At 39.8% G+C, this 27,688-nt stretch overlaps 2 protein-coding genes across 4 annotated transcripts in view; both read right to left on the bottom strand.

The window, feature by feature from the left end:
• LOC117375570 (thyroid hormone receptor alpha) overlaps nt 1-22,757 on the bottom strand; it is a 118,797-nt gene extending 96,040 nt beyond the window's left edge. For both annotated transcript variants that reach the window (XM_033971898.2, XM_033971899.2), the window contains exons 1-2: nt 22,672-22,757; nt 13,557-13,645 (exon numbers count right to left, since the gene is read on the bottom strand). The gene's annotated coding sequence lies outside the window, so the exon portion shown is untranslated. The remainder of the gene's footprint in view (nt 1-13,556; nt 13,646-22,671) is intronic.
• Nucleotides 22,758-23,716: 959 nt separating this feature from the next.
• nsfa (N-ethylmaleimide-sensitive factor a) overlaps nt 23,717-27,688 on the bottom strand; it is a 41,986-nt gene continuing 38,014 nt past the window's right edge. Inside the window, exon 20 of one of the 2 annotated variants that reach the window (XM_033971586.2) lies at nt 23,717-25,770. In XM_033971586.2, coding sequence (XP_033827477.1) covers nt 25,749-25,770 — 22 coding nt within the window. In that variant the 3' untranslated portion in view covers nt 23,717-25,748. The remainder of the gene's footprint in view (nt 25,771-27,688) is intronic. The other variant, XM_055223773.1, reaches the window with a different exon arrangement.

Below are 27,688 nucleotides of genomic sequence, written 5' to 3'. Positions count from 1 at the left end.
CGCTACTTCACTCTCATATTCAATTACATGCACCAGAAGCACACTGTCGCCCACACATGCAAACAGACTCAAAAGCCCTGCTATAAGCTCCATACTTCCCCTGCACTATGTTCCCAAGATACAATAACAAAAAGTAAGTATCCTTCCTCACAACACAAGCGGGAGTGCTCTGGAAACACTAATTAACAAGGCCAGGAAATGCCAAATGAATAAGAGATCACGATTAATCTCATAAAGAGACAGCACGGACCAGAGGCAACATTCATTTGGGACAATTTGTACAATTCTGTAATAAGAAAACAGACTTTTACCAACCTACAGTGGCTGGACAGACAAACACACTCACTGCAAATGGTTAGTTATTTTGCAGGAAATGTCATAATGTAAAGAAATCTGCACTATGTACAGTATGAAGATCTTTGTCCAACAGGTCAGCTGTTCAATCTCAGAGAAGACTGTCCTCTTACACCCAAAATACATTACGCATACTTTTAAGCAAAGGATTTCTACAGGATTTCGATTTGATTGCAACAGGAAACTATAAATTGTATTATCCTTTACCTGTTGTTGCATAAGATCCCTAAAGTAAAATTTTGCAATATCTGTGCTAATTTCAGAGAGGCAGAAGGAAAATGTAAAGTACAAAAATCAAGATAAGAACATAAACGTTGCTGCCATTTGCATGTTTCAATAATCAGACGATGGCAAGCGAAATTGGGGTTATATGCTTGTTAGCCAAAGAGTTGAGGTGCTGATTTTACCATCTGTATTTGCTGTATTTTTGGATGGTACATCGCCACTTGTGAAAATGTATACTTATTTAGACAAAATGCCCCAAGAAATTTTTTTTTAAATTAGCTCAGCGCATGTCATTAAGAAAAGATGACTTGTCAAGCTCAGGCTGTTCTCAAATTTGACTGGAGAATTGATGAAGCCTCAAAATAAATTCCATGATTAAGACACCTTTAAAAATACAATTTGAGTTTGTACTTAAGGTATGTTGTCAAGAAGATTAATGGTGTTCAATATTGGTGCTCATATAAGGTTCCTGCCCAGTCCTTTGGTGGCTTTTACAGCCTGTCGTAACCTAGATTATTATGGTCTTGAAAATAATCAAAGAATAGGTCATTTGTATGCAAGTTGAGAGTTTCTTTGACCTCTGTAGTGATTTCTTTAATATTACTGAAGTCTGACTACGTAGCATTGGGTGAATCATTGAATGTAAAATAACATTCTTGTTTTCATTATATATAATTCATAAAATATGTGTATCAGTTCGCTTTTGAGGACGTTCTAGTATCACACAAAAAGATGGATGCATTTGGCATTTCTCCATAGCAACCACTTTGATGTTATTTTTTTCAACCTATATCCCAACTCTACTTTAATATCTTTGCATTGGTCTGTTCTGAAACATCAACACTAGAAGAGTTGAAGAGAAATTGTATTTAAATGTGCCCCTCAACCATAGTAAACCCCATGAGATGTCAAGCTGGTGGGCTGTACAACTGTACGCTGTATTCGCTGACTTAATTTTCCATTAATGTCGAAGTGTCGAAGACCCCCGCCACTATCTGTGACCCCTGCTCATTAAAAGCCACTCAGTGTCATTGGAGTGCAACGTGATACCGGCAGTATAATCTAATAATGTCAGTATAATGATGAAAGTGTGTAACCTAGTACAAGTTGTATAGAATAGTCAACAAAGTCTGAAGAGAAGAACGTGGACAGGGCTTGGTGAAGGAAAGTGAGATGGCGGATAGAGGCTAGGGATGGTCTGAGACCGATTTGGGATAAAAAACAAAATGTTCTCCAACTGTCCTTATTTAGAGAACACAATAATACACATTGACACACAATCTCTTAAATAGTCACACTGCTTTGTGTCTGGTGTGGTATACTGTTGACATTTGCTCTGGAGACCTTCTTATCATAGCACAGTATCACAATAGTGCCCCTCTAAAGTTACTGACTCAAATCCCTTACACAAACTTGGATGAATAGACAGATACAATAATTGAATGTGACCTAGAAAGTGTTCAGGTATCTATTTAGTAGTTTGTTATTAGGGATGGGCAGATATGGATTTTCTGAGCCCATAATGATAACCAAAATTTGGTCTGCTGCTGTGGCCGATAACCGATTTGCTTATACAGATAATTATGTTTTTAAAATCCATAACAAGGCCCATTACATTTGTGAACTTTAAGTTTAAGTAAAGTTCACAAATGTAATAACTTCAAATATATAATAATACATAATAAAATATATTTATCTGGAAAAAATGTATTTATCTGGAATATAAAATAATTTGTTATATGTTTATGTAAAACTACAGCCATATTGTTTGTGTTGTTTGTGTCTGTGTTTTCATTGTTACTTATGAATGTGTTCAAAAAACAAACTGGATGCACTGAAGCCAAACTAGGACTGACACATGGGCACACACACACTAGGGCAGGGCTGGAAGAATTCTTCCAGTAAAGAAAAATTGTCTCATGTACGTCTGGTAATGCTTGAATTTATTAAAAACTCATTTCAACAAGAAAATTGTCATCAGGGCATAACACAGGTGTGAATCGTCTTTTGTATAAAATGAAAGAATAATCTCTAAAAGAAAAAAATATATATATATAGAACCAGTATATTGCCCATCCCTATTTGATATAATATAGAGCAGCCCCTCACTGTAACATCCTGTCTCTGAACATGTGAAAAATGACCTTCTACCAATATTTACTTGGTCAGAGAGTGGCGAGACACCCATGACGGCTGCATGATTCACACAGACTCTATACAACCAGCGCCTATATGACCTGAGGGGCCATTGTCAAAGCAGGTCATCAGAGGACAGGCACAGTACATGTGTGTGGAGCCACGCATAACAACAAGACAAAGAACACTATTAAGGGCCCATAAGAGCGGGGCTTTGATCCACAAGTGGACGTATGGGTGTATACAGCACTCCAGAATAAACAGAGCCGACATTCTTTGCATTATGTTCCCCTCTAGCAAACACAAACAGAGCTGTGCCTGTCGAACTGAAGCGCCTAGGTCACACTCATAAGCAGAGGGTATACAGAGGCCATCGGATAGCCATGGACGGCGGGTCCAAACATTTTCCTGTCATGCAGAGCTTTGCTTAGTTGGCTAATTAGTCAGTGATGTCTTTATGGACTACCTTTTTTATTGATTGATTAGGTGTGTACTCTTTCCATCAATGTAGTTGGGTAAATGTACTGACATAAGTTGTGTTTGTATAACAACATGACATTAGGACAGCCCCACTGAACTGTGCTGATAGGAGCCTACAACACATAGTCACAGTTCATAAGGGCAATAGGTCAAGATGAAGTCCATGGTCCACACAGTCGTGTCAGTCAGAGGAGGAAGACAAAAAGCGGTGCAAACAAAGGAAGCTGACTGTGAAAATCTGTGGATTAGATGGAGCCATCTGCTTGTGGTTGCATAGCAACCATATGAAAGTTTGAAAATCCAAATCAGAAAAAATCTGTCTTTCAGCTCAGCAGCTCCACCCATGTGTAGCATACTGTACACACATCAAGGACTGCCTGCACTTTACACCAGTAATAGCTGTATCCTGACAACTCATGTTGTATGGAACATTCATGAGCCAAGCGTGTCCCTTAAATGTAGGGCTATTATCTGCAGATAAAATGAGAAAAGCTTAGCAAACTAAACAAATGGAAATTATCCAACTATTGCCCTCTGAAATGCACTACTGTATATCTGTAAGTCTGGTGAAGCTTATTCTGTACACATAGCACTCCATGCTGTGTGGCTAATATGGCCCTGCTAAACTGGCACTAGAATTACTGTCACACTGTTCTCTATGGCAGAGCTCCAGAATGAAAGAAGACACTAGCATACAGTAGGTGCCAGTTAATGGCAATAATCACATGATATCTGCGATCTGTCATTCTTAGCACTGTTCCTAAAGTACAACAAGTCACTGTCTCATTAGGTGTTCATAACTGCTGTGTGTTGACAGTGCACTTGCTAATTCAGTGCAAAACACTGATGAGTGCCTAAACCTTAGAGCACCATCTAATCAGCTCCATAGACAATTTATAGGTCTGAGCAGCTGCAAATTTATGTGTTCATGACAGTAACTCACCAGAGTTGTAAAATAATGCTATTTCTTTGCAAAAGCTTGTAGCACAAACTTTTTAAACATATGCCTCACACTTCATGTAGTGTTCTCATAAATGTGAATGCAGTTAAAGTAAATTGGGGTTTATACAAGCGTTTTACAAGTTTGGAGCAATTTGTTTAATTGCACTGAGACATACAGAAGCCCTGTGGCAACACTCAGCCTGACGATCACAAGGGCCAAACTCCCCGGCATGTGCTTCTTAAAATCATTTTGAAAACCATACACACAAAGAGATATTTAACAGAAGGCAGGTCTACACACCCAGCCATATAATATCTATACCAAAACACTGTCAACCACGTAATGCCCCTGAGAAACGCTCAATGTTAAATTAGGTCATCATGCAAATGTTGTTGCAATATAGAATGCCCCGCTGACCCTAACCTGATGAAGAGTTCATGTGGCGGTCAGCTGTCTGTTGCAATCTTACCATTTAAATCAATCATGCAGCATTAGGAGAAAGAGAGAGAGCACACTGCCTTACGGGTTGTTGCTGAGGCTTTCTCCCACACAAACAAGGCTTCACTTGTCTCACAGTTGGACAGAATTATCAGGGCCTCACATCAGATTATCCAGACCTATAGAGCGATGCAATGTATGCATTTTGTAAATGAGCCATAGAGCGTAATAGCAGATGACCAAAGAGTGCTCAAAGCAGCTTTAGTCAACAGCTTCATTAATCCTTCATATTTTAATCTGCTGTGTTTGTTGTGCTGTCAAAGCCCTAATCATATCTCCTCATAAGAAGAAAGCCACTGATGATATGATGACACGCTCAAAATGGGATTCACACAAATAAACACAGAACACAAAGAAGCGCTCTGCCATCATCAACACGTACATAGAGGCTTGTGATAATATCGTGTGTGGGTAAACAGCGCAGAGGTGAGACCCTGCTGAGCTTTGATTTACCCAGCAGAACACAATGCACTGTGGCCCACATTACAAATGCATGTGCACATAATATACACATCAAGTGTTGGAAATACAGTGAAATCTCTGGGGTGGATTCAGTTTTAATATACTAGGCTGAGCATCACAGAGTCTGTTCCCAAAAGACATAAAGCAAGAACACAAAGGTTAAGGTCAAATAACTACTGGGGAATGTGGTTCATCAGACAGTATATGCCAGAGCGCTATCATTGAAGGCTTAGCTTCCTAAGGTTGTTTAACAGAAAGTAACATTGTGTTCTCCCTAAAACAAAACAGATTACAAAGAAAGGTGTAGTAAAAAATTTTTTAACATTAATGTATTACATCCTTCCGGGATTGATATGTTTGGAATTGTTGTGCACACAACCGATTAATCTTTCTATCCCAGTCATTTTAATCAGACAGCAAAATAAAAACACTAATATTGCTGTTCATTGACTGCACTTACATTTGCCAAAGAGTAATACCATAACAGTCACTTTCCAAACTTCACCATGTATGCTGGATTTGTGGATTTGAAAACAAAAAAATATATATTGCTATTGCGAATATTGCTATTATAAAAAAAATTAATAAAGTGGTTGTACTTACATTGTTGTAATTACGATCCTAATCCCTATGTCATAACAATCAATCAAAATCCTAAAGTAATTTGTTTTTAGTTTGTAGCTATTACTTGTTGTTACACAACTCTTACATTAAAAAACTGTAGCGGCTGTATCTACCATCACGTGGCACTCATTCAAGATTCAAGATTCAAGATTTCTTTATTTGTCTCCCTTAGGAGACATTTTTCTTGGACCAATGGGCTGCTCACACCACAAAAAACAAACAAAACCATACCCAGGGTGCAGTACATCTCTATCAACACACCATCACTCATTTCTACATCATTTATCATTTAACAGTTTCACTGAAACAGGTACAAATGAATGTTTATATCTATTATATCTACACAGTGGTACCCTGTACCTCCTCCCTGAACTCAATAGTTCATATTCAGGGTACAACACATGTGTCGAGTCCGAGAGAATGCTCCTGGTCTGTCTCCTCATGGCCTGTTCGTAAAGTTCTTGAGGGCTCAGAGGGACAGCACAGCCCATAATTTTCCCTGCTGTCCTGACCAGATTTAAAATTTGGGTTTTTGATTTGACCAGCAAGTTTCCAAACCAGCTGGTGATTCCATATCTTAGCACCGACTCAATGGTAACTCTGTACAAAATGAGCATATTACTACTGACACCAAATAATCTGAGCCTGCGCAGGAAATGGAGGCACTGGTGTATTCTGCTGCAGACAGTGGTCACCTGTGTGTTCCAGCTCAGATCTCTGTCAATATGGACTCCCAGATACTTAAAGGAGCTCACCTGCTCTATGTTATGGCCATGAATGGTCACTGGGCTATGGTCACCAGCTGCTCTGGGGTCAATCACCATCTTTAGTGATGTACAACCTAAGCCTGTGGCATTTCAATATTCCTTTGTTTTTACTCCCATCAGCATGAGTCACCAATTTTTTAAAATAATAACACACACATATATACATATATATATATATATATATATATATATATATATATATATATATATATATATATATATATATATATATATATATATATACACACCTTCAATCTGTATACGACTTACGTTACAAGTAGACATACTGAATAATAAGTGCAATTCTGTTCAATTCAAAACAATGAGTAAATTTGGTCCTTTTCACACTCATGACTTAGGAAAGTCAGCTTTGCTTCTTAAATCATTTGGTGACGATACCTAAATCTGAGTGGTAAGGGAATGAAAGATCTCAGAAATGACCTAAAACGCTCTAGGTAAGAGATTGAAAACTTGAATTGCTGGTGGTTTCCTGACCCTTCTTGGCAAAATCTTAAAAAAGTAATCTAATATATCGACATAAATACAGAGTTTGAGACAGTGATTGGGAGAGAGGCCTCAGAGATGGGCATGTCCAAAGGCTACATGTCAGTTCCATCAAAGCATAGCACTCTGATATTCTCCAACAGCAACATTTCTCTTCCTCTGTTCTGCAGCATCCTCTGACTGTAAATCTCTGGGATGAGTGCCAGATGTGTCGCAGTGTTGTGGTGTTTGGCGGCTGATTCCAGTTTTATGAGCAGTGATGGTTTCTCTTGGTATTAATCCTTTAGTCAGCCATCATATCCGACCTCTGTTGTTTAGACATGCAATTGTCAAACAACTAGTAAAATATTCCAAATCTGTTGTACAATCAAGAAAACAGATATTTGCAATTACTTCCCTGATGATAAAAAAAAAATCCTATATATTTCCTTTGTTACATGCAGGTGCTGTGTGCTCTGCTAGAGCTATTCCTGTTGTTAACATTGGGATGCACGGTTAGAAGGACACATTCATGAAATCACACTCGGAAACTGTGCATAACAAATGAATATGTCACCCTTAGGATTGGAGGTTCTTAGTCCTTTGCTGTGGTGTGAATGAGAGACTATAGATCCTCACTGATGCACCGGCCTTTTTCTCTGGATGGACTAAATGCCTGGGGATTATTTAGATGAATACATGGGTCATTTGACTGATCCAAAATCCTCCGGTGGAGAGGCCTCTCATTTTATTCAAAGATTGAAAGAGGAGTCTAAAGGCATAACGATTACCCACAAAATTAAGCCATTAAGCCCCAAATTACGCATTACAATTGGTGGCTTTTGTTTTAATATTATACCTTTGGATCTGTTTGTGCAAATGGTCATATACATAGATCCTGGGAGCTATGCCTCTGGTAGGGTCACCCATAGCAGACAGGTCCAGGGGGACGGGTCAGACTAAGAGCGGGTCAGAAGCCCCTTATGATGATTGCACAATCAAGGTTTGTTACGTCGCCCGGACCGGCGTCACCGGGGTTCCACCCGAAGAGCAATGTGGGGCCGTCCTCACATGGACCCACCACCTGCGAAAGGATCCGTAAGGGGCCGGTGCATAGAGGTCCAGGCGGTGGTCGAAAGCCGGGACCTTGACGGATCTCGGGACATGGAGACTAGCTCTGGGGCTCTTAAAGAGATTCTGGCAAACTGTCTGACACCTCAGGAGGTGGAAGCAGTGCTTCACCAACACGGTTTACAGTGCGAGTGGAGAGCTGCTGATCTCAACTGGAGATGTTGTCGGGCGGTGGAAGGAATACTTTGAGGATCGCCTCAATCCCACCGTCATGTCTTCCGAGGAGGAAGCAGAGACTGGGGACCCGGAGGTGGACTCATCCATCACCCTGGCTGAAGTCACCGAGGTGGTTGGCAAACTCCTCAGTGGCAAGGCTCCGAGGGTGGATGAGATCCGTCTCGAGTACCTCAAGTCTTGGATGTTGTGGGTCTGTCTTAGCTGACACGTCTCTGCAACATCGCAGAGTCGGGGACAGTGCCAATGGATTGGCAGAACTGGGTGGTGGTCCCTCTGTATAAGAAGGGGGACCGGAGGGTGTGTTCCAATTACAGGGGAATCACAGTCCTCAGCCACCCCGGTAAGGTCTACTCCAGGGTACTGGAGAGGAGAATCCGGCCGATAGTCGAACCTCGGATTCAGGAGGAGCAGTGTGCTTTTTGTCCCGGTCACGGAACACTGGACCAGCTCTATACTCTCCATTGGGTCCTTGAGGGTTCATGGGAGTTTGCCCAGCCAGTCCACGTGTTTTGTGGATCTGGAGAAGGCATTCGACCGTGTCCCTCGTGGTGTCCTTTGGGGAATGCTCCAGGAGTATGGCGTCTGGGGCTCTTGGCTAAGGGCTGTCCGGTCCCTGTATGACCAGAGCAGGAGCTGTGTTCACATTGCCGGCAGTAAGTCAGACCTGTTCCTGGTGCATGTTGGACTCCTGCCCTCTGTCACCGGTTCTGTTCATTATATTCATGGACAGAATTTTTAGGTGCAGCCAGGGGCTGGAGGGGGTCTGGTGCGGGAACCACAGGATTTCATCTCTGCCGTTTGCAGATGATGTTGTCCTGATGGTTTCATCGAGCCAGGACCTGCAGCAGGCACTGAGGCGGTTTGCAGTGTGAAGTGGCTGGGATGAAAATCAGCTCCTCCAAATCCAAGGCCATGGTTCTCGACCGGAAAAAGGTGGCTTGCCCTCTCTGGGTGGGTGGTGAGTCTCTGCCTCAAGTGGAGGAGTTCAAGTATCTCGGGGTCTTATTCACGAGTGAGGGAAGGATGGAGCGTGAGATTGACAGGCGGATCGGTGCAGCATCTGCAGTGATGCGGTCGCTGTATCGGTCCGTTGTGGTAAAGAAGGAGCTGAGTCGCAAGACAAAGCTCTCGATTTACCGGTCAATCTACGTTCCTACCCTCACCTATGGTCATGAGCTCTGGGTAATGACCGAAAGGACAAGATCGCGGATACAAGCGGCCGAAATGGGTTTCTTCCGTAGGGTGGTCGGGCGCACCCTTAGGGATAGGGTGAGGAGCTCGGTCACACGGGAGGAGCTTGGAGTAGAGCCGATGCTCCTACACATCGAGAGGAACCCATTGAGGTGGCTCGGGCATCTGCTCAAGATGCCTCCTGGACACCTCCCTAGGGAGGTATTCCGGGCATGTCCCACCGGGAGGAGGCCCCGGGGAAGACCCAGGATACGCTGGAGGGACTATGTCTCTCGGCTGGCCTGGGAACGCCTTGGGGTCCCACCGGAGGAGCTGCAGGACTCTGGGAGGTGAGGGTGAGGGAATCTGGGAGTCCCTGCTTAGACTGCTCCCCCCGCGACCCGGCCCCGGATAAGCGAAAGAAAATGCATGGATGGATGGTTATATATGCACATATACATGTATTCACATTCCCGATTAGATTAGAAATTAGAACAGCCTATTACAGCACATTCTGATGGTTTAGAGACAAAATGTGTTAATGTTTTTGTGTTTTTTCCCAAATTGAAATTGAATGTAGGAGAAAGTCTGATGGAACATTTCAATGTGTCTAAATTCATTCATAATTACACTCTGTTCTGTTCTATCTGCAAACTTCCTTGGCACTCAGTGGTTCATTCTGTATTAGCTCAGAACGAGTCCTGTCACACCATTCTCTCTCTGCCCATTTTATGTAGGTCACTGCATTTTTTTTTCTTTTGTGGCTGTCATGTGCTTGTATGTTCGTGTCAAGCTCAAAACCCAAACTCATCAATGCAGTATTTAAGGGACTTGAGGGTTGGGGAGAGTTCAGCATCTCAAATATTTATTGAAGTGAAGTTATAGGAAGCTTCATATATAAAATATTGCACTGTGATTTATTCTATTATTTTGTTTTGAACTATGAACATTTGCTTATCAAAGGTTAGCAACCATATAGAAGTCATTAGTGAAGTAATGTCTGTGTGGCTGTTGACTTATCTTGTGTTGCTTTAGAGATAATGGTCAGGGAGGGAGCATGCATTCAATTCTAGCACCTAATTAAGACCAAGACACTCATTTCTTTTTCCCTCTTGTTTAGTCCTTGTTTGTATGTACATTAGGGCTGTCAACTTTATTGAGATATCACTGCATTAACACAAAGTCATATTAACGCAAATTAATTGCATGCTAATCTTGGTCATTAGCACAATCAAATTTCAGTTGAATTTGAGAATACAGAAGAGCAGTTCATACAAAAAGCAGAGTGTGCAATATTGACTTGTTTTAAGCACTATACAGTGAGGCAAATAAGTATTTGAACACCCTGTGATTTTGCAAGTTCTCCCACTTAGAAATCATGGAGGGGTCTGAAATTTTCCACTGTGACAGACAATCTAAAAAAAATCTGGAAATCACATTGTATGATTTTTTTAAATCATTTATTTGTATGTTACTGCTGCAAATAAATATTTGAACATCTGAGAAAATCATCCTCTCCTTAATACAGTGCAGTCGTTCTGTCCCATGTGCAGAAAAACACACCCAAAGCATGATGTTAACACCCCCATGCTTCACAGTAGGGATGGTGTTCTTTGGATGGTACTCACCATTCTTCTTCCTCCAAACACGGCAAGTGGAATTAAGACCAAAAAGTTCTATTTTGGTCTCATCTGACCACATGACTTTCTCCCATGACATGTGCTGGTTTAAGCTGGGGAATCTTCCGTGCCATGCATGATTTTAAAACATGACGTCTTAGTGTATTACTAACAGTAACCTTGGAAACGGTGGTCCCAGCTCTTTTCAGGTCATTGAACAGCTCCTCCCGTCTAGTTCTGGGTTGATTCCTCACCTTTCTTAGGATCATTGAGACCCCACGAGGTGAGATTTTGCATGGAGCCCCAGTCCGAGGGAGATTGACAGTCATGTTTAGCTTCTTCCATTTTCAAATAATAGCTCCAACAGTTGATCTTTTTTCACCAAGCTGCTTGCCCCGTAGCCCTTTCCAGCCTTGTGGAGGTCTAGAATTTTGTCTTTTGTGCATTTTGACAGTTCTTTGGTCTTGGCCATTTTAGTAGTTGGAGTCTTACTGATTGTATGGGATGGACAGGTGTCTTTATGCAGCTAACAACCTCAAACAGGTGCTTCTAATTTAGGATAAGTGGAGTGGAGGTGGACTTTTTAAAGGGGGACTAACAGGTCTTTGAGGGTCAGAATTGTAGCTGATAGATTGTATGTTACTGCTGCAAATAAGTATTTGAACATCTAATAAATTATTTTTTTAAAAATCACACAATGTGATTTCCAGATTTTTTTAAAGATTATGTCTCTCACCGTGGACATGCACCTAAGATGAAAATTTCAGGCCTCTCCATGATTTCTAAGTGGGAGAACTGGCAAAATCACAGGGTGTTCAAATACTTATTTGCCTCACTGTAGCTCTGGGCTCTGTTGGCTCCGATTCTGCAGATTTTGGTCCTGTCCTCCACTATTGTGTGCACAGGCGTGTGTGCTGCGGAGGACAAGATGCATGTGTGTGTTCTTCTTGTGTTGTTTGTGTTCTTCTTGTGTCGTGTCTAGATGTTAAAATCCTGGAGCATGTTTGAAAAATGTGCTATCTGTCCACTCATGCCATTGTAAATATCTAAAACAATACTTTCCAAAAGTATGCCAACTTCAACAAGTTCCACTATTTAAGATGTCGAGGCTCTGCTGGTTTAACGCTTCCTTAGTGGGTCTTACAGAATAAAAGTCTCTGTATATTCCAGCTGTAGAAAGAGCCTTATTGAGAGAGTCAGAAAGCACCAGAGCCATAGACTGTATCTATAAATAGACATAGCTAACCTGCTAGCTTCCAATAGGAAGTGAGCATGGGCGCACTTAGGGCTCCAACGACTCTGGCTCCAATTTACTTTGTATTGAGAAACTGTCTGTTGTTTCTCAAGCGCACAGCGGTGCGGACAGGAAGAGGCATTACCTTCAACAGCCTCAATGCGGATTGGCTCTTTGGTTGCTATGATATTTGCGATCAGACTTCTAAATAACTTCCTCTCCAAATTCACCCCTATAACTGTTAGCCTTGATGAGGTTCATTTGACTAGAGCCGAACGCTATGGGTGACGTCACACTCACTTAGTCCACTTCTTTATACAGTCTATTGTCAGAGTACATACCCTCTGAACACTTGACAGTAGAGCCACAGCAGTTTTAAATGAATGTACACTGGTGATGGTAATGAATAAGACATCATTATGTCACTGCTTCACATTGTTACAATAAAGCCTACATGTTTTTTCCTATTTATAGACATGTATTTTTACATACAAAGACATTAGAAAAAGTAAGCAATGAGAAAGTGGAAAAGGCAAAATGTGTTATTAAAAGCTAAATATGATATTAAATTATACCTTAAAAAATTTAAATAAAATTAAATGCAATTAATCACAACAAAAAACATAATACTTATTGTAGTAATTTACATACAGCATTCGTTGATGGATTGTGGAAAATTTCAGATTTGATTTGTGAATTTCAAGGACTGATAAGGACCTGTCACTTTTTTTGGACCCAAAGGCTTTATTGGACAAAATAGCTGTAGCGTGAAATGTGGAGAAAGAGGGTGAAGACATTCTGTAAACAGTCATGGCCATGAGGTCAACTGACAGTATCTAAAAACACTACACCTTTTTACAAGGATGAATTAAGATACAAATCAATATATAATTGCTATTACATAGTGCTAAAAGGGACAATATTTTGTTGTTTCAACCCACAAATCTGGAATCCGTGCAAAGAAAACGTGAAGAATGTGAAGTGAAGCATGTGCATATGAAAAGATATTGAGTCATATTACGCTACACCTTCCATTATGTCACAATATGTCACATGTCATTGTGTCAGAGCTAAAGCAGAGCGGCGCTTCTGAGGGAAAGCTTTTGGAGGCACAACAGAGAACGGATTTGGTTTAAAAAAAAAAAAAAAAAAAAAAAAAAAAAAAACAAGAAAGTAAAACATTGAGAAGATTCCACAGACAAATATATAAACATTTTGAAAATATGATATTTCACCGTAAAATGAGTACCCACCTGATTATGAGTAGATGAAGGCCTGTCTTGGCTGAGTTCAACATGGGATTGCTGAGTATCTTGGATAATGGATTCCTGGTATGGAAAGTCTGGAAAAAGGAAAGTAAAATGTTTAGAAGATGCAAAATGATACTTCAACCATGCAAAAAGAGACTTGGACAAAAAGAAGTACATTTAAACTCATATAAAAGTATTTAGCAAATACGCCTGCACAGCAAGTAGTGATAGTCTATTGTGACAATGGTTAAGTTGTGTAGCTCATATAATTAAGGGAAAAGGTCACAGTGGTGTGTTTGATCTGATAGAAAATAGAAAAAATCTTGGGTCTCACTGACAGCCAAGTAGAAGAACTGGTTCCTTTGTAAGTTGCACTGACAAGCTACACGAGCTTGAGGAAGTAGGATCCTTGATAGAAAATCAAATGTGCGCACAGTAAACTCACTAGGCTATAATAGCTAAAGTCATGCAGAAGTTGGTGAAGTCAGCGTGGTCCTGGCTGACTTGAAACTGGTCGCACAAAGTGAGTACAATAATTATGCACTTGAATTGCACTTTACAGGCTTGTCCAAGTCTCTGAAAGTGCTACAGTATATACATTCACTCATTGACTACTCACTCACACATTATTCGTACACAATGTGGATGATGCTCTGGTTGGTGGGCAACAGCTCTAACATGTGGAGCCACTGCTGCCCCTGGATGTGATGGTTGAAGTGATGGGTGATATCAATCTATCAATAGTCTGCACTTTCAGCTATGAATTGTTCTTTCAGAAATCATGTGACATGCAAAATATATGGGGCAGCAGCCTGTGTGGAGGGCTTTGTTAAATTGCTAAGCTGATTTAGTTTAAATAAAAAGTGATCTGAATGTTCAGACTCTTTATTTTCTAAGAGGGTCAGCTCGTGCCTTAACTCTAATCACATGGCTCTGATACCAGCCTGAGTTTCACAATTCTGCAGAGCACTGGACTTTAACACTGCAATGGTGCAGTCTGCCTCTAAAAGTGAGAGGGCACAGACCAGTGAGGCTCGGGTGTTCATGACAAGCAGTGCTTCACCCAGGACAAACCTCAATCAAAAGTCACAGTTACACAAAAGTCAGTTACAAAAGAAACATCTCATAACCCGCTCCTTGCCTTGTGTTTGTCTGCTTCATCTACTGACTGGAGAGTCTGCCATTGGAGAGGACTATCTTATTCACTGTATGTCACAGCGTTGCGCTTCCATTTCCTCACACATAAAGGCCCACACAACACTTCAGCAGTTACACAAACATTAGATTAGAGATGACATTTTTCAAAGGAGCTAAACTACTACTGACGATGAAGTCTTAGATTACAGCGAGATACAATAATACAGTATTTTAGTAAAAAATACACTAACATCTGATCAAATTATTTATTTAGCTAAAACCTCATGGAAATCATGAAAAGTTCATTAATGAACACAAAATCAGCTTTTTAACAATCATCCTCATCTGAATTAAATACTACATAAATATATAAAAGGATATGAACTCCAGCAATACTGATACGAAGACTGAAATATTGTCCATCTCTAACATAGACACACATAATATTTTTACTCCAGTTTTTGTCATGGCTTGAAAATATGTGTCGTTTGACTGAGGATGACAGGGGCAATTAGTCTCCTCTGTGGATGGGTGGGATTACAATGGAGTCGAGATATGAGGAGGCAAAAATCTGACAATTTAGACTGGACCCTTACGATTTTTCATCTCTATAATTAGGAGGTTGTATTGACTGTCTCAGAATCTAATGCTAATGCTTTGATTTCCTAGAAAATGTGTGTGAATTTTTTACATGGAATTTTGACCAAAATTTGATTTTTTAATCTTTTGACACTGCAGATAAATTCTACATATTGATTATTTCCCTGTGATCCAGAATACACACTTTTCCAATACTTAGATGTAAATCTGGTCACCACTGAATCTCCACAGGTTAACATGGACGTGCATGACAGGCGGATTAGCCAGTCAGTGACAAGAAAATAATACAGGACACTGAAAAAAATTGAAGATTTCTCCAGATTCAATGAGTGAAGCACTAAACCCTAATATGAGATAAGAGAACCAATGAGACTCCTTCATTTCATGTGTCACTGAACTAAACTGTGTGACAGAGAGAGTGGTGACCAGACTGATATCCCTCTGTATAAAAAATACAGATCATTCTGGATTTGCCAGCCAAACACAGAATACCAAACCAAAAATCATAAAGCACTCATTTCATATTTTGTATTTTGTAGGCATGCACATCCAATAAAATATTCGGACTGCGTGCTGGTTCCAAAGACAAAACAGCAGACATGTCTGAAGAAGGACTTAACCCCAAAACATCACATTGTGGTGCAAAAGTAGGAAAATATTTGTTTCAGGGTGGGAACACATCATGTTTAACCTTTGAACAGAAAATACCCCATCAAGCAGCATCATTACACTTGCTAGCCCTGTTTGTTTACAATGCCCTCCAGAGACAGCTCCTAATGTAATGTTCCTGTTTTGGAGGTTATCTGATAAGCTGTAGGACCAAGAGAAAATGCACAGCACTCATTGTGGACTGAATAAATCCATTAGACATGGAGGGCCTGGCTGTAGGTCCAGCAGGCCATGCCAAATGCTTGCACTGCTGCTGGATCCCCGTCTGGGTCATGACCTTTCCCAGTTCCCTTCAGCATTCTGTTGATCTGTTTTCTGCACACAGTACCACAGAGTATCTCTCCCTCCGGATGGTAGTGAAAGCCAGGAAAATATTCTCTGCAGGAGTTTGGCTGTACAAGCTGAGGGGAGGGCTCTACTCTACTTTGGTCATGCATTAATGTAAGGGCAGCAGCACTTCCTGTTGTGGCTACTGCAGACGCCGGCTTTGTTCCTTCTCACAGAGGACGAGGATCTGTGAGCAGTCAGAGTGCTACACAAGCTGTAATACTCCAGTGGTGTTTTTACTCTTATGGGGAAAAGCGCTTCATCCTGCATTCCACAACAACAATGTATGATCTATTTAATATTATAAATCAGTCATCATACTACAGTTTCAACTAAATCTGAGGAGGACGCAGCACAAACTAGTTTATTTCACATCCAAGTCACAAGCAGAGATAACTGGAGTGGGTTCTGTCAGTAAAAGTAACTACTCAATTACTGTACAATAACTAATATCACTTGCAGGGCAAATTTAGTTTATTCAAAATAAGGGTGAAAAAATATATATTTAAGCTTTATATGAATGACTCCTCTGAGACTAATTTAAGACAAATTTTGAGTCTAGAGATTGCTCCTACTATTGGGAGCATAAAAACTATTCCCTGCAATTTTCCTGCTCAAGTCTGACCATGTGTATGCATATTTAGACCTGAGAATAGATACAAGGGAGGTTTTCCACATAGTGCCTTGAGAATGAACAAAAGAACAGGTAGATTGAAACAATATGCTGATTAATTATATACCAATAGTTCTGATCATACAAAGAACTAATGATTTAAATAACAAATATTAACATTCCGTATCTAGAATTCAGTTTTAGAATTTCAGATTTTGATCAGGTTTCTACAAATGTATTCCGTAATCTGAATTTGTATGTGTGTTTTACTGCTGCAGCTCTTTTGAAGTTGATGGCCATCTGTCAACTGACACAGGAAGTATTGAACAGAACATATATGCGGTTTCTCACACATAAAGTGTCGCACACGACATGCTAATACAGGCAAATTTACATGTGGTAAACATGGGCCTATATGTGAAATGTGAATACTTCTGCTTTTGACTTATGCTGTCACATTTAGAACAATTCAACATGTTTATATTGTGAACAGTGGATTGTACAAGGAAGTGCAACTTTATATTGTATCAACAAAGTATAACTGCTTTAACAACCAAGTGCTTTTCATCCTCAAGAACCAAAACAATAAGCCACGCTACCTCCCAAGGCTTGCACATAAGAAGGGACTGTACACACCCTGAGGCGCAGATGGAGGGAGAATAAATGTCACTGCAAAAACTGCATCTGCCACCGTAAGTGTGCCAACCGAATCAGCCAATCAGAAGCAATGCAGGGTGTGGCTGCTAACAGGCTCCTCCAAATCTGATCTGTGCAGTCTGGACTGTCCAGGCACATGCATTTGGCATGATGGACCCTCGATCACACACAGACACACACAGACACACACACGGTTTATCTGAACTCTAAACCATGTTGTTGATCTAAAAATAAAGGGACATTATTTACAGTCAAACACTGAACTGCTAAACTGCTGTTTAGACATAGAAATATTGGAACAATAGAGAAGCAGCATTTATGTATATGGGATGATCAAATAACAGTTTTAGTTTAGGAAGTTCAAGCTCATTTGCTTCAGTGTGTTTTAATTCTGCTCCCAATTTGCTCTCCAAAAGTTATTAAATAATTATTGCCCACCAGGACTTAAAAATGATTATGTTATTGAGGTATATATGGTAAAGAACATGGCTGTGTCCATTCTCATTCATCACTTCTGAAGTCTCTGCCTCTCTGGAATATACAGTTCCCTGGTGCCTGTCTTAGAGCTCATTTGTGATGTTTGACATTGCAGACGCAGCATGGCACTGATGCGGTTATAACTGAAGCTAATTAGCTGCAGTTATCGCTGAGACCTGAGAGAATGAACTTCTAATGCAATTCAGAGGTTTGTATTCAGGTCCTATAACTGCTGTTGTCAAATGATCCTTAAATGTCAGTGAATGTGTTAAAAGGATGTAAATACTAGACAAAAGTATTGTCAGGTGTCTATAGATATAACTGTCTAACTAGTTTTGAAAGCATTGCTGTACAAATTGTTTTATAATGATCATCAAAACTGCAGTTTCCTTGTTTGTTGTGTTTAGGGTATATTTTTGCAAATGCCTCATATGCACTCCAACTAATTACATTGAGACATATAAGAAATGTGATCAGAGCTTTCTGGCACACTCAGAGGGCAAGTTCTTCATAACCCATTTAGATCCTTTTCTGTAATATCCTGTAAGAGGAGGGGCCAGTGTTCTTCTGGACTGGCAGACAGTTTGCTTGATCAGTGCACAGTTCTCCCATGCTGCTATAGATGTCTAGAGTTTGAGAAGACATGACTGGGTGCCAAGGAAAGGCATCTTCCAGGGTTTTAGAGCAAAGAACAGAACATTCTGCTCTACTACTGCTGTGCTTTTCCATACAGCAGTCAGGCCGGTTTTACAACTAAAGGTATACACGCACCAGGAGATAATGGCAATGCTAAATCTAAAAAAACAGCTTATACAACAGTATTTGTCCTCACAATCTCACAAGCTGTAGCTGAACAGTAACGTAGTATGAAAACATTGTGGTACAGGTTACAGTACTGATCAGTGTTGTGTCCCAGTTAAGAATTCTTTCTATGTTTACTAAAAATGCCAGTCATAATGCCAGTAACTGTAGTGTATGTGCCATCATCGAACCAAGAAAAATATTACCCTTTTCAATATAAGACTTACAAGTTTAGTATGCATTTACCCAAGCAAACAATGGCGACTGATTCATAGGGGTGCTGTTGTTAATGTTTTCTGCCCCACCTGTACAGTTATTGTTGTCAGTTCCACAGACCCAGAGCTGTCGGCAAATGACTTTGAGCTGAGCATCTTATTAATCAGCACAAGCCGTCACACCAGCCCAATTAGTGCTGTTTACTTCCGAGCAGTTTCAACATGGCAGATTAGTGGAGTGTTTGAGAATGTTTCCCACTGCTGAGCTCGCTATAAGGACTGAATTAACATTTGAATGCAATCATGAGCATGTTTTCTTCTTTTAAGATAAATGCCATAAGACACCTATCCTAGAGTTGCATAACCCAAAAATTATTCTACATTACATGAACAAATTGTGCACACCATAAAATGGTTACAATATAGCAAATCTTGTACTATTAGCAAATAAAAACTGAAAACAAGTGCATTGTTATCACTTGTAGAGGGAATGGATAAGAGATAATAAACATGGGAGTATCATATTCTGTTCACATTTAAGCTCAAGATAAATGCACATTAGTGTCACTATTACACTGAACACCTGACCATTTCATGCTAACAACCTCCAGCAAAACTATACTAAGACTACTGGTTGAAGCCTAAACCAAAAACACATAAAAAATAAATAAATAAATAAAAATAGAGAGTATTTCAAGCTCACGGTGATGACAATATAACAATATGCCAATTCTCAATATATATATATAAAAAAAAAATCCCTGAACTATGTTTTAGAATCTTAAGTGACTTAAAATTTAAACTGCCTGACGATCATTTATTTGCTACTAACTCAGATCTATATGTGCCTACAAGCCTGTCACGTAAGGGACCATAGTCCCTCTGGACTAAATCTGTCTGTTGACATAATTCTATAGCTTCCTCAGTTATTATTAATGCACAGAACAAGTTGTAACAATAAGGATTAAAGACAAACATGCTTGAATCATGCTGTGAGCTCTCTTTTCACCTTGGGCAGCTCACATTCCCGCATTCTGAGGTAAACACATGAACCTGCGTGAGTTCAATGCTGACTCCTCCCCCTTCCCTTTAGCCCCGCCCTCCTTTACATCTCGTGACGTCATCGGCAGCAGGCTGTGGTCCTCCGGGGACGGGGGCTAACAGCTGCCTCAGGAGCCTGGTTATGTAACAGCCTCTCTCAGACAGAGGCAGGGGGAGCTGGGAAGAGAAGAGGGGTAGGTATGTTTCCTTTGCCCCTCCACTCCTCTCCCCCTCCTCTTCTCTCTATACATTAAGCCTTGGAAAAAACCAGGACGCTGGAATAAAAAGAGGAGGGGGTGAGCGCTGCGGCGGACGTCAAAAGAGGTCATGTCTGGCTGCCGGCATGCGAGATTAGTGCTTATAGTCAATGTACGTAAACATGCTCACTTCTTTTCTTTTCTTGTTCAATCAGTTTATTCTAGAAGCATTTTTTAATTCAGCCCATCCAGTAATAAATATGTCAAACCAACTCAAATTTCCCTTTTCCCTTAAAAAAAAAAAGAAAAAAAGAGAGTGAGAGAAAGAGAAGAGGGAGGCCACATGATGCTGACTGCATGATGTGATAACTTACTCACTCTAAGCAAAGAAAGTAAAAAAGAGTAGAGGGGTAACTTGATAAAGCTAGTTAGATGCTACTTGTGCCATGACATCTGTAGCCTACCTGCAAAATAACTATTGTTTTGTAAAGTGTAAATTAGCCAGAAAATTCAACTTCCTGATGAATTAAGTGTTGTGCAATATTCTCTGAACCATAAATAAAAAAATTATTATTTAAATCCTGTGCGACTAACATCTTGGCAGTCTTCTTCCCCAAACTTTATTTTTTTCAATTCCAAGCACCTCAAGCAAATCAGTTATCCAAATATATAACCACAATTAAAATAAGATCAGATAAACTTTTACTTGAACCACAATAGGGAAATTACAACGCAAAGTTCAAGAACAGCAGGAAAATAGAAACATGCAATCAAAATCAAGATCAACACAATAAAGGTTTACAATAAACACAACACTGTGTCAGCAAAATAAAGCTGTAAGGTTACAAACCTTTGCACAATAAGCATCTCAGACTGTGGTTATGAACAGTGCAGCACATGGACTAGAATAAATAGCAGCTAAAGTGACTTCAGTATACTATAGTATTTGTGCAATAACTGGCTATAACTATGGATTATCTACACAATTATGAATGTTACTAGTGGTTTGATATAATCTGTTTCTTTACAATTCTCTATAGACAATATTACACTGCTTTGTTTTTCATTTATTTAATTCTATATCTCAATTACGATTTTGTTCATAAGCATCATTGTTTGTTTATCTATTGTATAAATGCTCCTAGACAAAATGCGTACCTACACAGCTGGCAACAGTTACTTGTCTTAAAAATTATTCATCAGTTCCAAAAGCAAGCCAGCTCCATATTGATCTGCAAATCTTGTTTTCAGCCTGTTGTTAGTTCATAGTGTAGTTAGTAGTAAGGTCACAGTTGGCATATAGTATTTTTATAATATTATTAAGAAATGTTATTGAGTCATGTTGTTTTTCAGCATTTAAAAAAAATTATTAGATCTATTTATATGCGTGGAGTAGCTATTGTTAGAAGTAGAAGGTAAATATCTTGTAACTTATAGCAGTGCTGTGGTGAATATTCAGAACAGGTTTTCTACCTTTCAGTTTAACTGCCATGTTATGCATATATGTGCCTGTCATCAAGTACTTGCAGTAGATATTATCAGTGCTTTTCTCGGCATGCTGTTTTTTAATGTACACATCATAAAAGCATGGCAGGACAGGACATGTATAATCTCATAACTACCACTTTAAATACACATGTTTTAGTTCATTAACTGTATTCAAAAGGCATGATAAAATGTACTATTTTCTGCCAATATGTTTACACCATCTCTTTATATTAAATTAATGCCCAGCTATATTAAAAGCAACAGATGCACTATTAATAACATGTACCACCCCCAGTGCCTCCATGCCATTACTTGTAGATCAACAAAACCAAAGCCTTCAGATGTGAATGTTGCTCTCACTCTGTACACTGTGTCCTTCCCACATCAGTCTCCTCCTCACCCTACATTTACCAGACCCACACTCCACATGTCATGCCATCTTGCAACACATAAACGGCTCAAATAAAAGCATTTTGTACAAATGTAGAGTAACTTGGAACATGTCACAACATAGGAATGTGGACTATGGCCACACAGCAAATCACATATAGAACCATATAGAAATGCAGCAAACAAGCACAGTGCCAGGCAGCTTGTACCCAGCCCTCTACCTTATCCATGTGCCATCTCACTCCGTTTCACACAGTGCACTCAAAAGGGTTTTCAATTTCAATACAAGCTGAAATGAGCAATGAATGCATATTAATTTGGCTATAGACTACCTGTATTTTGATGTTCCTGCATGAGCGTGCTCTTGACGCCAGCATTGGATATGCCCATCAAGTGTAATGATACTTTCCACACAGGCTCAGAGGCTGTGCTACAGCTAATTGGCAGGCTGCTTTACATGAACCTATAGGTACAGTGGCCGGGTTGACGTGAGGACAGCAACTCACCTTGCACCGCCGTCCCCATAAAGCTGTCCCGCTGCGTTCACTGTCGTAAAATGACACTTTCTACGTTCTGCCTCAAGCTGGGAAACATAAAACGAACAGACACGATAACACGTGCAGAGCTGAATCAAGCACAAATGCAGAGAAATAAATGCTAGCTTACCTCCGAGTCCAAACTGCGTGCCTTTTCTTTCCGCGTTAGCCCCGTTAAATGTTCGCTGTGGGCTGACAAAAGACGACAGCGCAGCGTCTGTCCGGGACTTCCAAGGCCATGGCCACGGTGTGCAGGCAAACTGTACAGAGGTGATTAGCTTCCTGTGCTCGCTCGGTCCTCCCCCTGCCTGTACAGTACGGGTGAATGCGGGTCAGGAGCAGAGCAGGAGGAGCGGACTGCCTCTGCTGCTGACGCCGGAGGAGAGGTTTCCTCACGCCGGCGAGGAGCCTCCACAGCGCGCTCTAGTGGCGCACAGATGGTGCGCACGTGTTAAAGTGGGACAGGACGGTGCACGGCGCGTACACTCGTACATGTCTCGTCGTGACTCGTGACATACTAACTCGAGAGAATATTCTTATTTTACAAACTAAGTGCAATGCCAAATGAAAAATATGTGCAAGTTATGCAGCTTGGTATTCCATGTTGTATCTGCAATGAGTTTACGTTCAGCTGTTTAGGTCATCAATCAATGGATAATTAACATCTACCAACACCTGTTATGAAACGTTATTCATGGTCTACCAAATATCAACGACTAATTGACTGTTAGAATCTACGGCTGGTTTATACCCATTTTATTGGAAATAAAGCCTATAGCCTGCACATATACTAAACAAAATCTATTTGGCTTACCTTTGAAATGGAATTTATGGAGCATATTTAGTCTAGCTTTTTATGTTTTGCAGTTGGTCCATAGACTATATAAACGTTTTATAAAGACTAAAGGCTATAGTTTATTGTTATAAACACCCATATGTGATTGCCTAGAGTTATCAGGCCATTCTTTTTATGTTGTAGTTTTGATACTTTTTTTTATTTTTCATTTTTATTTTTCACAACGTACACATACATAGGGCACATACATACACAAACGTAGCAACATACGCATCTACACACTCAGCGTTTACATGCTACATACAGAATGTGTATATTGTACACACATTTCTGTTTACATATGCATGCAATATATAAGTGACCCTGTGAAAAACATGGAGCCCCAAGAAGCTGTAAAGCTTATGGAATTTTATTAATACTAATATATGTTTAATTAAGTGCTTATTATGAAGCAAACTAGGCTGGATGAGGCAAAGGTCCAGGGATCTATCATTTATGACAGTCAATTCAATTCAGTTCAAGTTTATTTATATAGCACATTTAAGAGCAACTTCAGCTGCCCAAAGTGCTACACATAAAAGTCATCAAAACAAACAAACAAACAAATATACAGATAATGTGTCTAGTTGGAGGAGAACTGGCACTGCCACCTTAATCTAAGGAACTATAGGGATGGCACTGCAAGGCAAATAATGTTTAGAATGGCAAACTATGTTTATGTCAAATGTACAAAATGTGAGTTATTTTTTATTTGCATTTTAAAACAACAATAATTTAAGGCAGTGGTGCCCAAACTATGGCCATGGGGACAAACATGGCCCTCAGACACATTTCTGTTGGCTCTCCAAAGTACTAGTACTAGGTCTAGTACTTTTAACCACAAATTGTAAAGTTATTATAACTTTGTATGAATATTCAATAAACATTTTTGTGTGAGTCAGTCCTGGTGTAAAGCTTGAATGAATGTGTGGTGGCTCAATCAAACCTCTGTTATAAGTAACTACCTCCGTGGGACAACAGATGGAAATTAGCCTTGGCTATATTATGGCATATTTACATTCATGTTGAATCATGTCTGTTCATCAATATGCATTGTCCCAGTCAAATAAATAAATAAATATATAAACCTGGACCCTTGATGAAAATCTAAGGTTCAGGTAGTTACTTATAACATCGATTTAGTTTTTGTCTACATGTTCATACTGGCCAGATCTGAATTCAGTAATGTCTTTCATGTTTATATTCTGTAAAGATGCACGCTAATGGATGTCAGGTATGTTAACATTGTAAACCAACTGACCAACATGTTGTATAAGTATTAAGTTAACTAAGTAAAATATTCATAAGGAAACAAATCATGTGTTGCTTCTTTGCATCAGTAGTTTTTATTGCAATAATACATCTGCATGTTAATTTATATTTACACACACACACATCAATGCTTAGAACAAAACAGGAACTTGAGACGAGAAGCACACAACACAAAACATGAGGAAAAAATGACAAGTAAACCATCCTCACATTATCACACATATATTCACCACACAGCCATACAAGAAACCCATACACTGGACACATGCGGCGTCTAGCTCCCAAAGAAATACTAAAATGTTTAATTCCAAAGTGCTGAATAGTTTCTCAAACACTGACATTGCCATGGCAACACTAACTAGACTGAACTGTACTGTATACAGACAGGCCACCAATCTGACATTAACTTCCACTAAATTACCAACATATATAAGCATAAGTCATACTAGTAGTGAAGAAAATAGTAAACATATTTTAGTTTTGTTATACTTGTCCATATATATAATATGTACAAAATTAAAGGGTCCACATTTACACATTTACCTATTTTTACAGCCACTATATTTCACCCTCTCACTGTCTCACCTATATAGAGATTTGTGTATTTCTTTATACTGTTTTGTGTAGGTACATATTTTAACTAACTAACTGGATGGTTACAAATACTACAACTACAAATACAACTTTTTTCCACACACGATGCACAAAACAGCACTTTATACAATCACCTATTGCAGAGTCTTTTTAACAGTACAACTTTCAGTGGTTTTGCTGTGATATGTCAATAGCAAAGACCGATGATGTGATAGATTACTAAAACATGCTAAGTAGTCCTCAGGATGGAATACCAGGGGTAGGAAGAATGACTCCACTCCTCTTCCTCCTTCTCCTCCTTCTTCTTCATGGCATTTTCTTGGACTTGTGGTGACATTGACATGTTTTACTCATAGAAGCTTCGATCACTACAAAACAAGGCAGAAGTAAAAGACAAGAGTAGATTTAGCAGAGGCTCAGCTGGAAATAACAACAAACTGCATGCTACCCACAATAGCCAGTTTCCTGCGCTGCCTGTCTTGTGGTAAGAATATTAAAATATTTCAGTTTCAGTGAAGCTAAGGATGTCAAGATTCACAATTATAGAGCCACTACCAAACAACAGTAGATTTTTTACAACCAGACAAAAAAGGACATTATGTCCATGTTTACTTCTTCAGACTACACATAGATTTAAAATTACTTCATTTTAGAATAACTTTTTTTTCCTGATCAATGTCTATCAATTAACTGAATTATTTAGATACTCCTGAATGCAAGTCAAAATTATTACCTAAATATGTGTTAGAGGGCAGGCAATGCTTTATGGAAAAATGGGCATCTCTTATAAGTGGTAATATGATGTTAGCAACAACCCCTACTCCCTCTACTTAGCCCTTTTGTGTCTGATGACGACTATTATGACAATCAAAGCTTTTTCATACATTTGTGAGATAAAAGCATATAACTACAATATCAAAGAACATTTTTTCTCTCTAAGCTATTATCTCACCTGCACAGCAACTAAAGAGATACGGTCCAGGCTCATTCAGAAAAAGAATTAGAAATATAGCCTATAACGTTGTGAACCCAACGGGAAACGTTTGAGATTGTTTTGGTCACGTAGAAAATAAGAGCACCTAAGGGTCACGGACCAGTATGGGAGAGCAGACAAGGGTTGGGGGAGGCACATATTTCATTTAGGAGACAATTCTGAAACAAGACAAGAAGGTCTGCGCTCAGCCTTATGCCTTTACTACTCGAGGTTGTGGAGGCTACACGATAAATAGTTGTATTGCCACCTGAACCCATACCAAAGAATAGCAAAGCAGTTAACTCACTATGTAACACATATAGAGGTATAGAGGTGTGGTCAAATAGAACATTAAGGCAAAATGTACTTACTTTCCTGTAGCCAAATAGTTGCAAATAGTTGGCATATTAATTCAGTCTCACTATTTGTACTGTATGTAATGACTTTAGTTAGACCTAAAATACTTTCCACATTGTTTTTAGCATTGCTGTTAGCCTCTGTATCACTTCAGAATTTAAATACCAGCAATATATAATGTATTCACAAGTCAATTTATACTGACAATTATATAGAGCAAAAGACAAAGTTTAAATCTGTCAACTGGACAAATTGTTGTAAGAGTGAAGATATTTTGCTGCTCATCCAAGCCACTTCTTTAGTTCTGGTCAGATTGCTGGTGGCCGCTTTTCACCTGTATCCCCTTATCAGTAGCGGTGGAGGCAGCAAAGAGGGGGCTACTGCAGGATACCAAGCTAAAAGAGAGAACTAAACTGACACCGGACCAGATCTTCAAAATGCTGGAAAATGTTCTAAATACCACATATTTCCAGTTTAGAGGGAACTTCTACAAGCAAATCCACGGCTGTGCCATGGGCTCAACGGTCCTTATACATGGAACAATTTGAACATGAGGCATTGGCCCCATTTCCAGGCACTCTACCCACACATTCAATATGTGGATGACAACTGGACTAAAATCAAATTTCAAAATCTGGAGCCCTTTACTTCACATATTAATGCTGTGGATCCAAACATCAAGTTCACAAGAGGCCAAGGAGAAAAAGCTGGCCTTCTTAGATTGTGCAGTAGCTATAGGAGAGGATGGGCGTCACCAGGTAGAGGTCTTCAGGAAGCCCACACACACTGACCAATGCCTGCTGTTTGAGTCACACTATTCACTGAAGCACAAACTCGGAGTTATCCGTACACTGCAACACAGAGCTCAAGTGGTGTCCACAAACACAGAGGGAAAAGTGAAGGAAGAACAACAAGTGGAGAAAGCCCTCTCTGCTTGTGGATATCCAAAGTGGGCT

Source organism: Periophthalmus magnuspinnatus, chromosome 8 (assembly GCF_009829125.3).
Source record: "Periophthalmus magnuspinnatus isolate fPerMag1 chromosome 8, fPerMag1.2.pri, whole genome shotgun sequence".
Classification (NCBI taxonomy): Eukaryota; Metazoa; Chordata; class Actinopteri; order Gobiiformes; family Gobiidae; genus Periophthalmus; species Periophthalmus magnuspinnatus.
The sequence above is the reverse complement of the archived record's forward strand: the minus strand, read 5'-3'. Positions and strand labels throughout refer to the sequence as shown.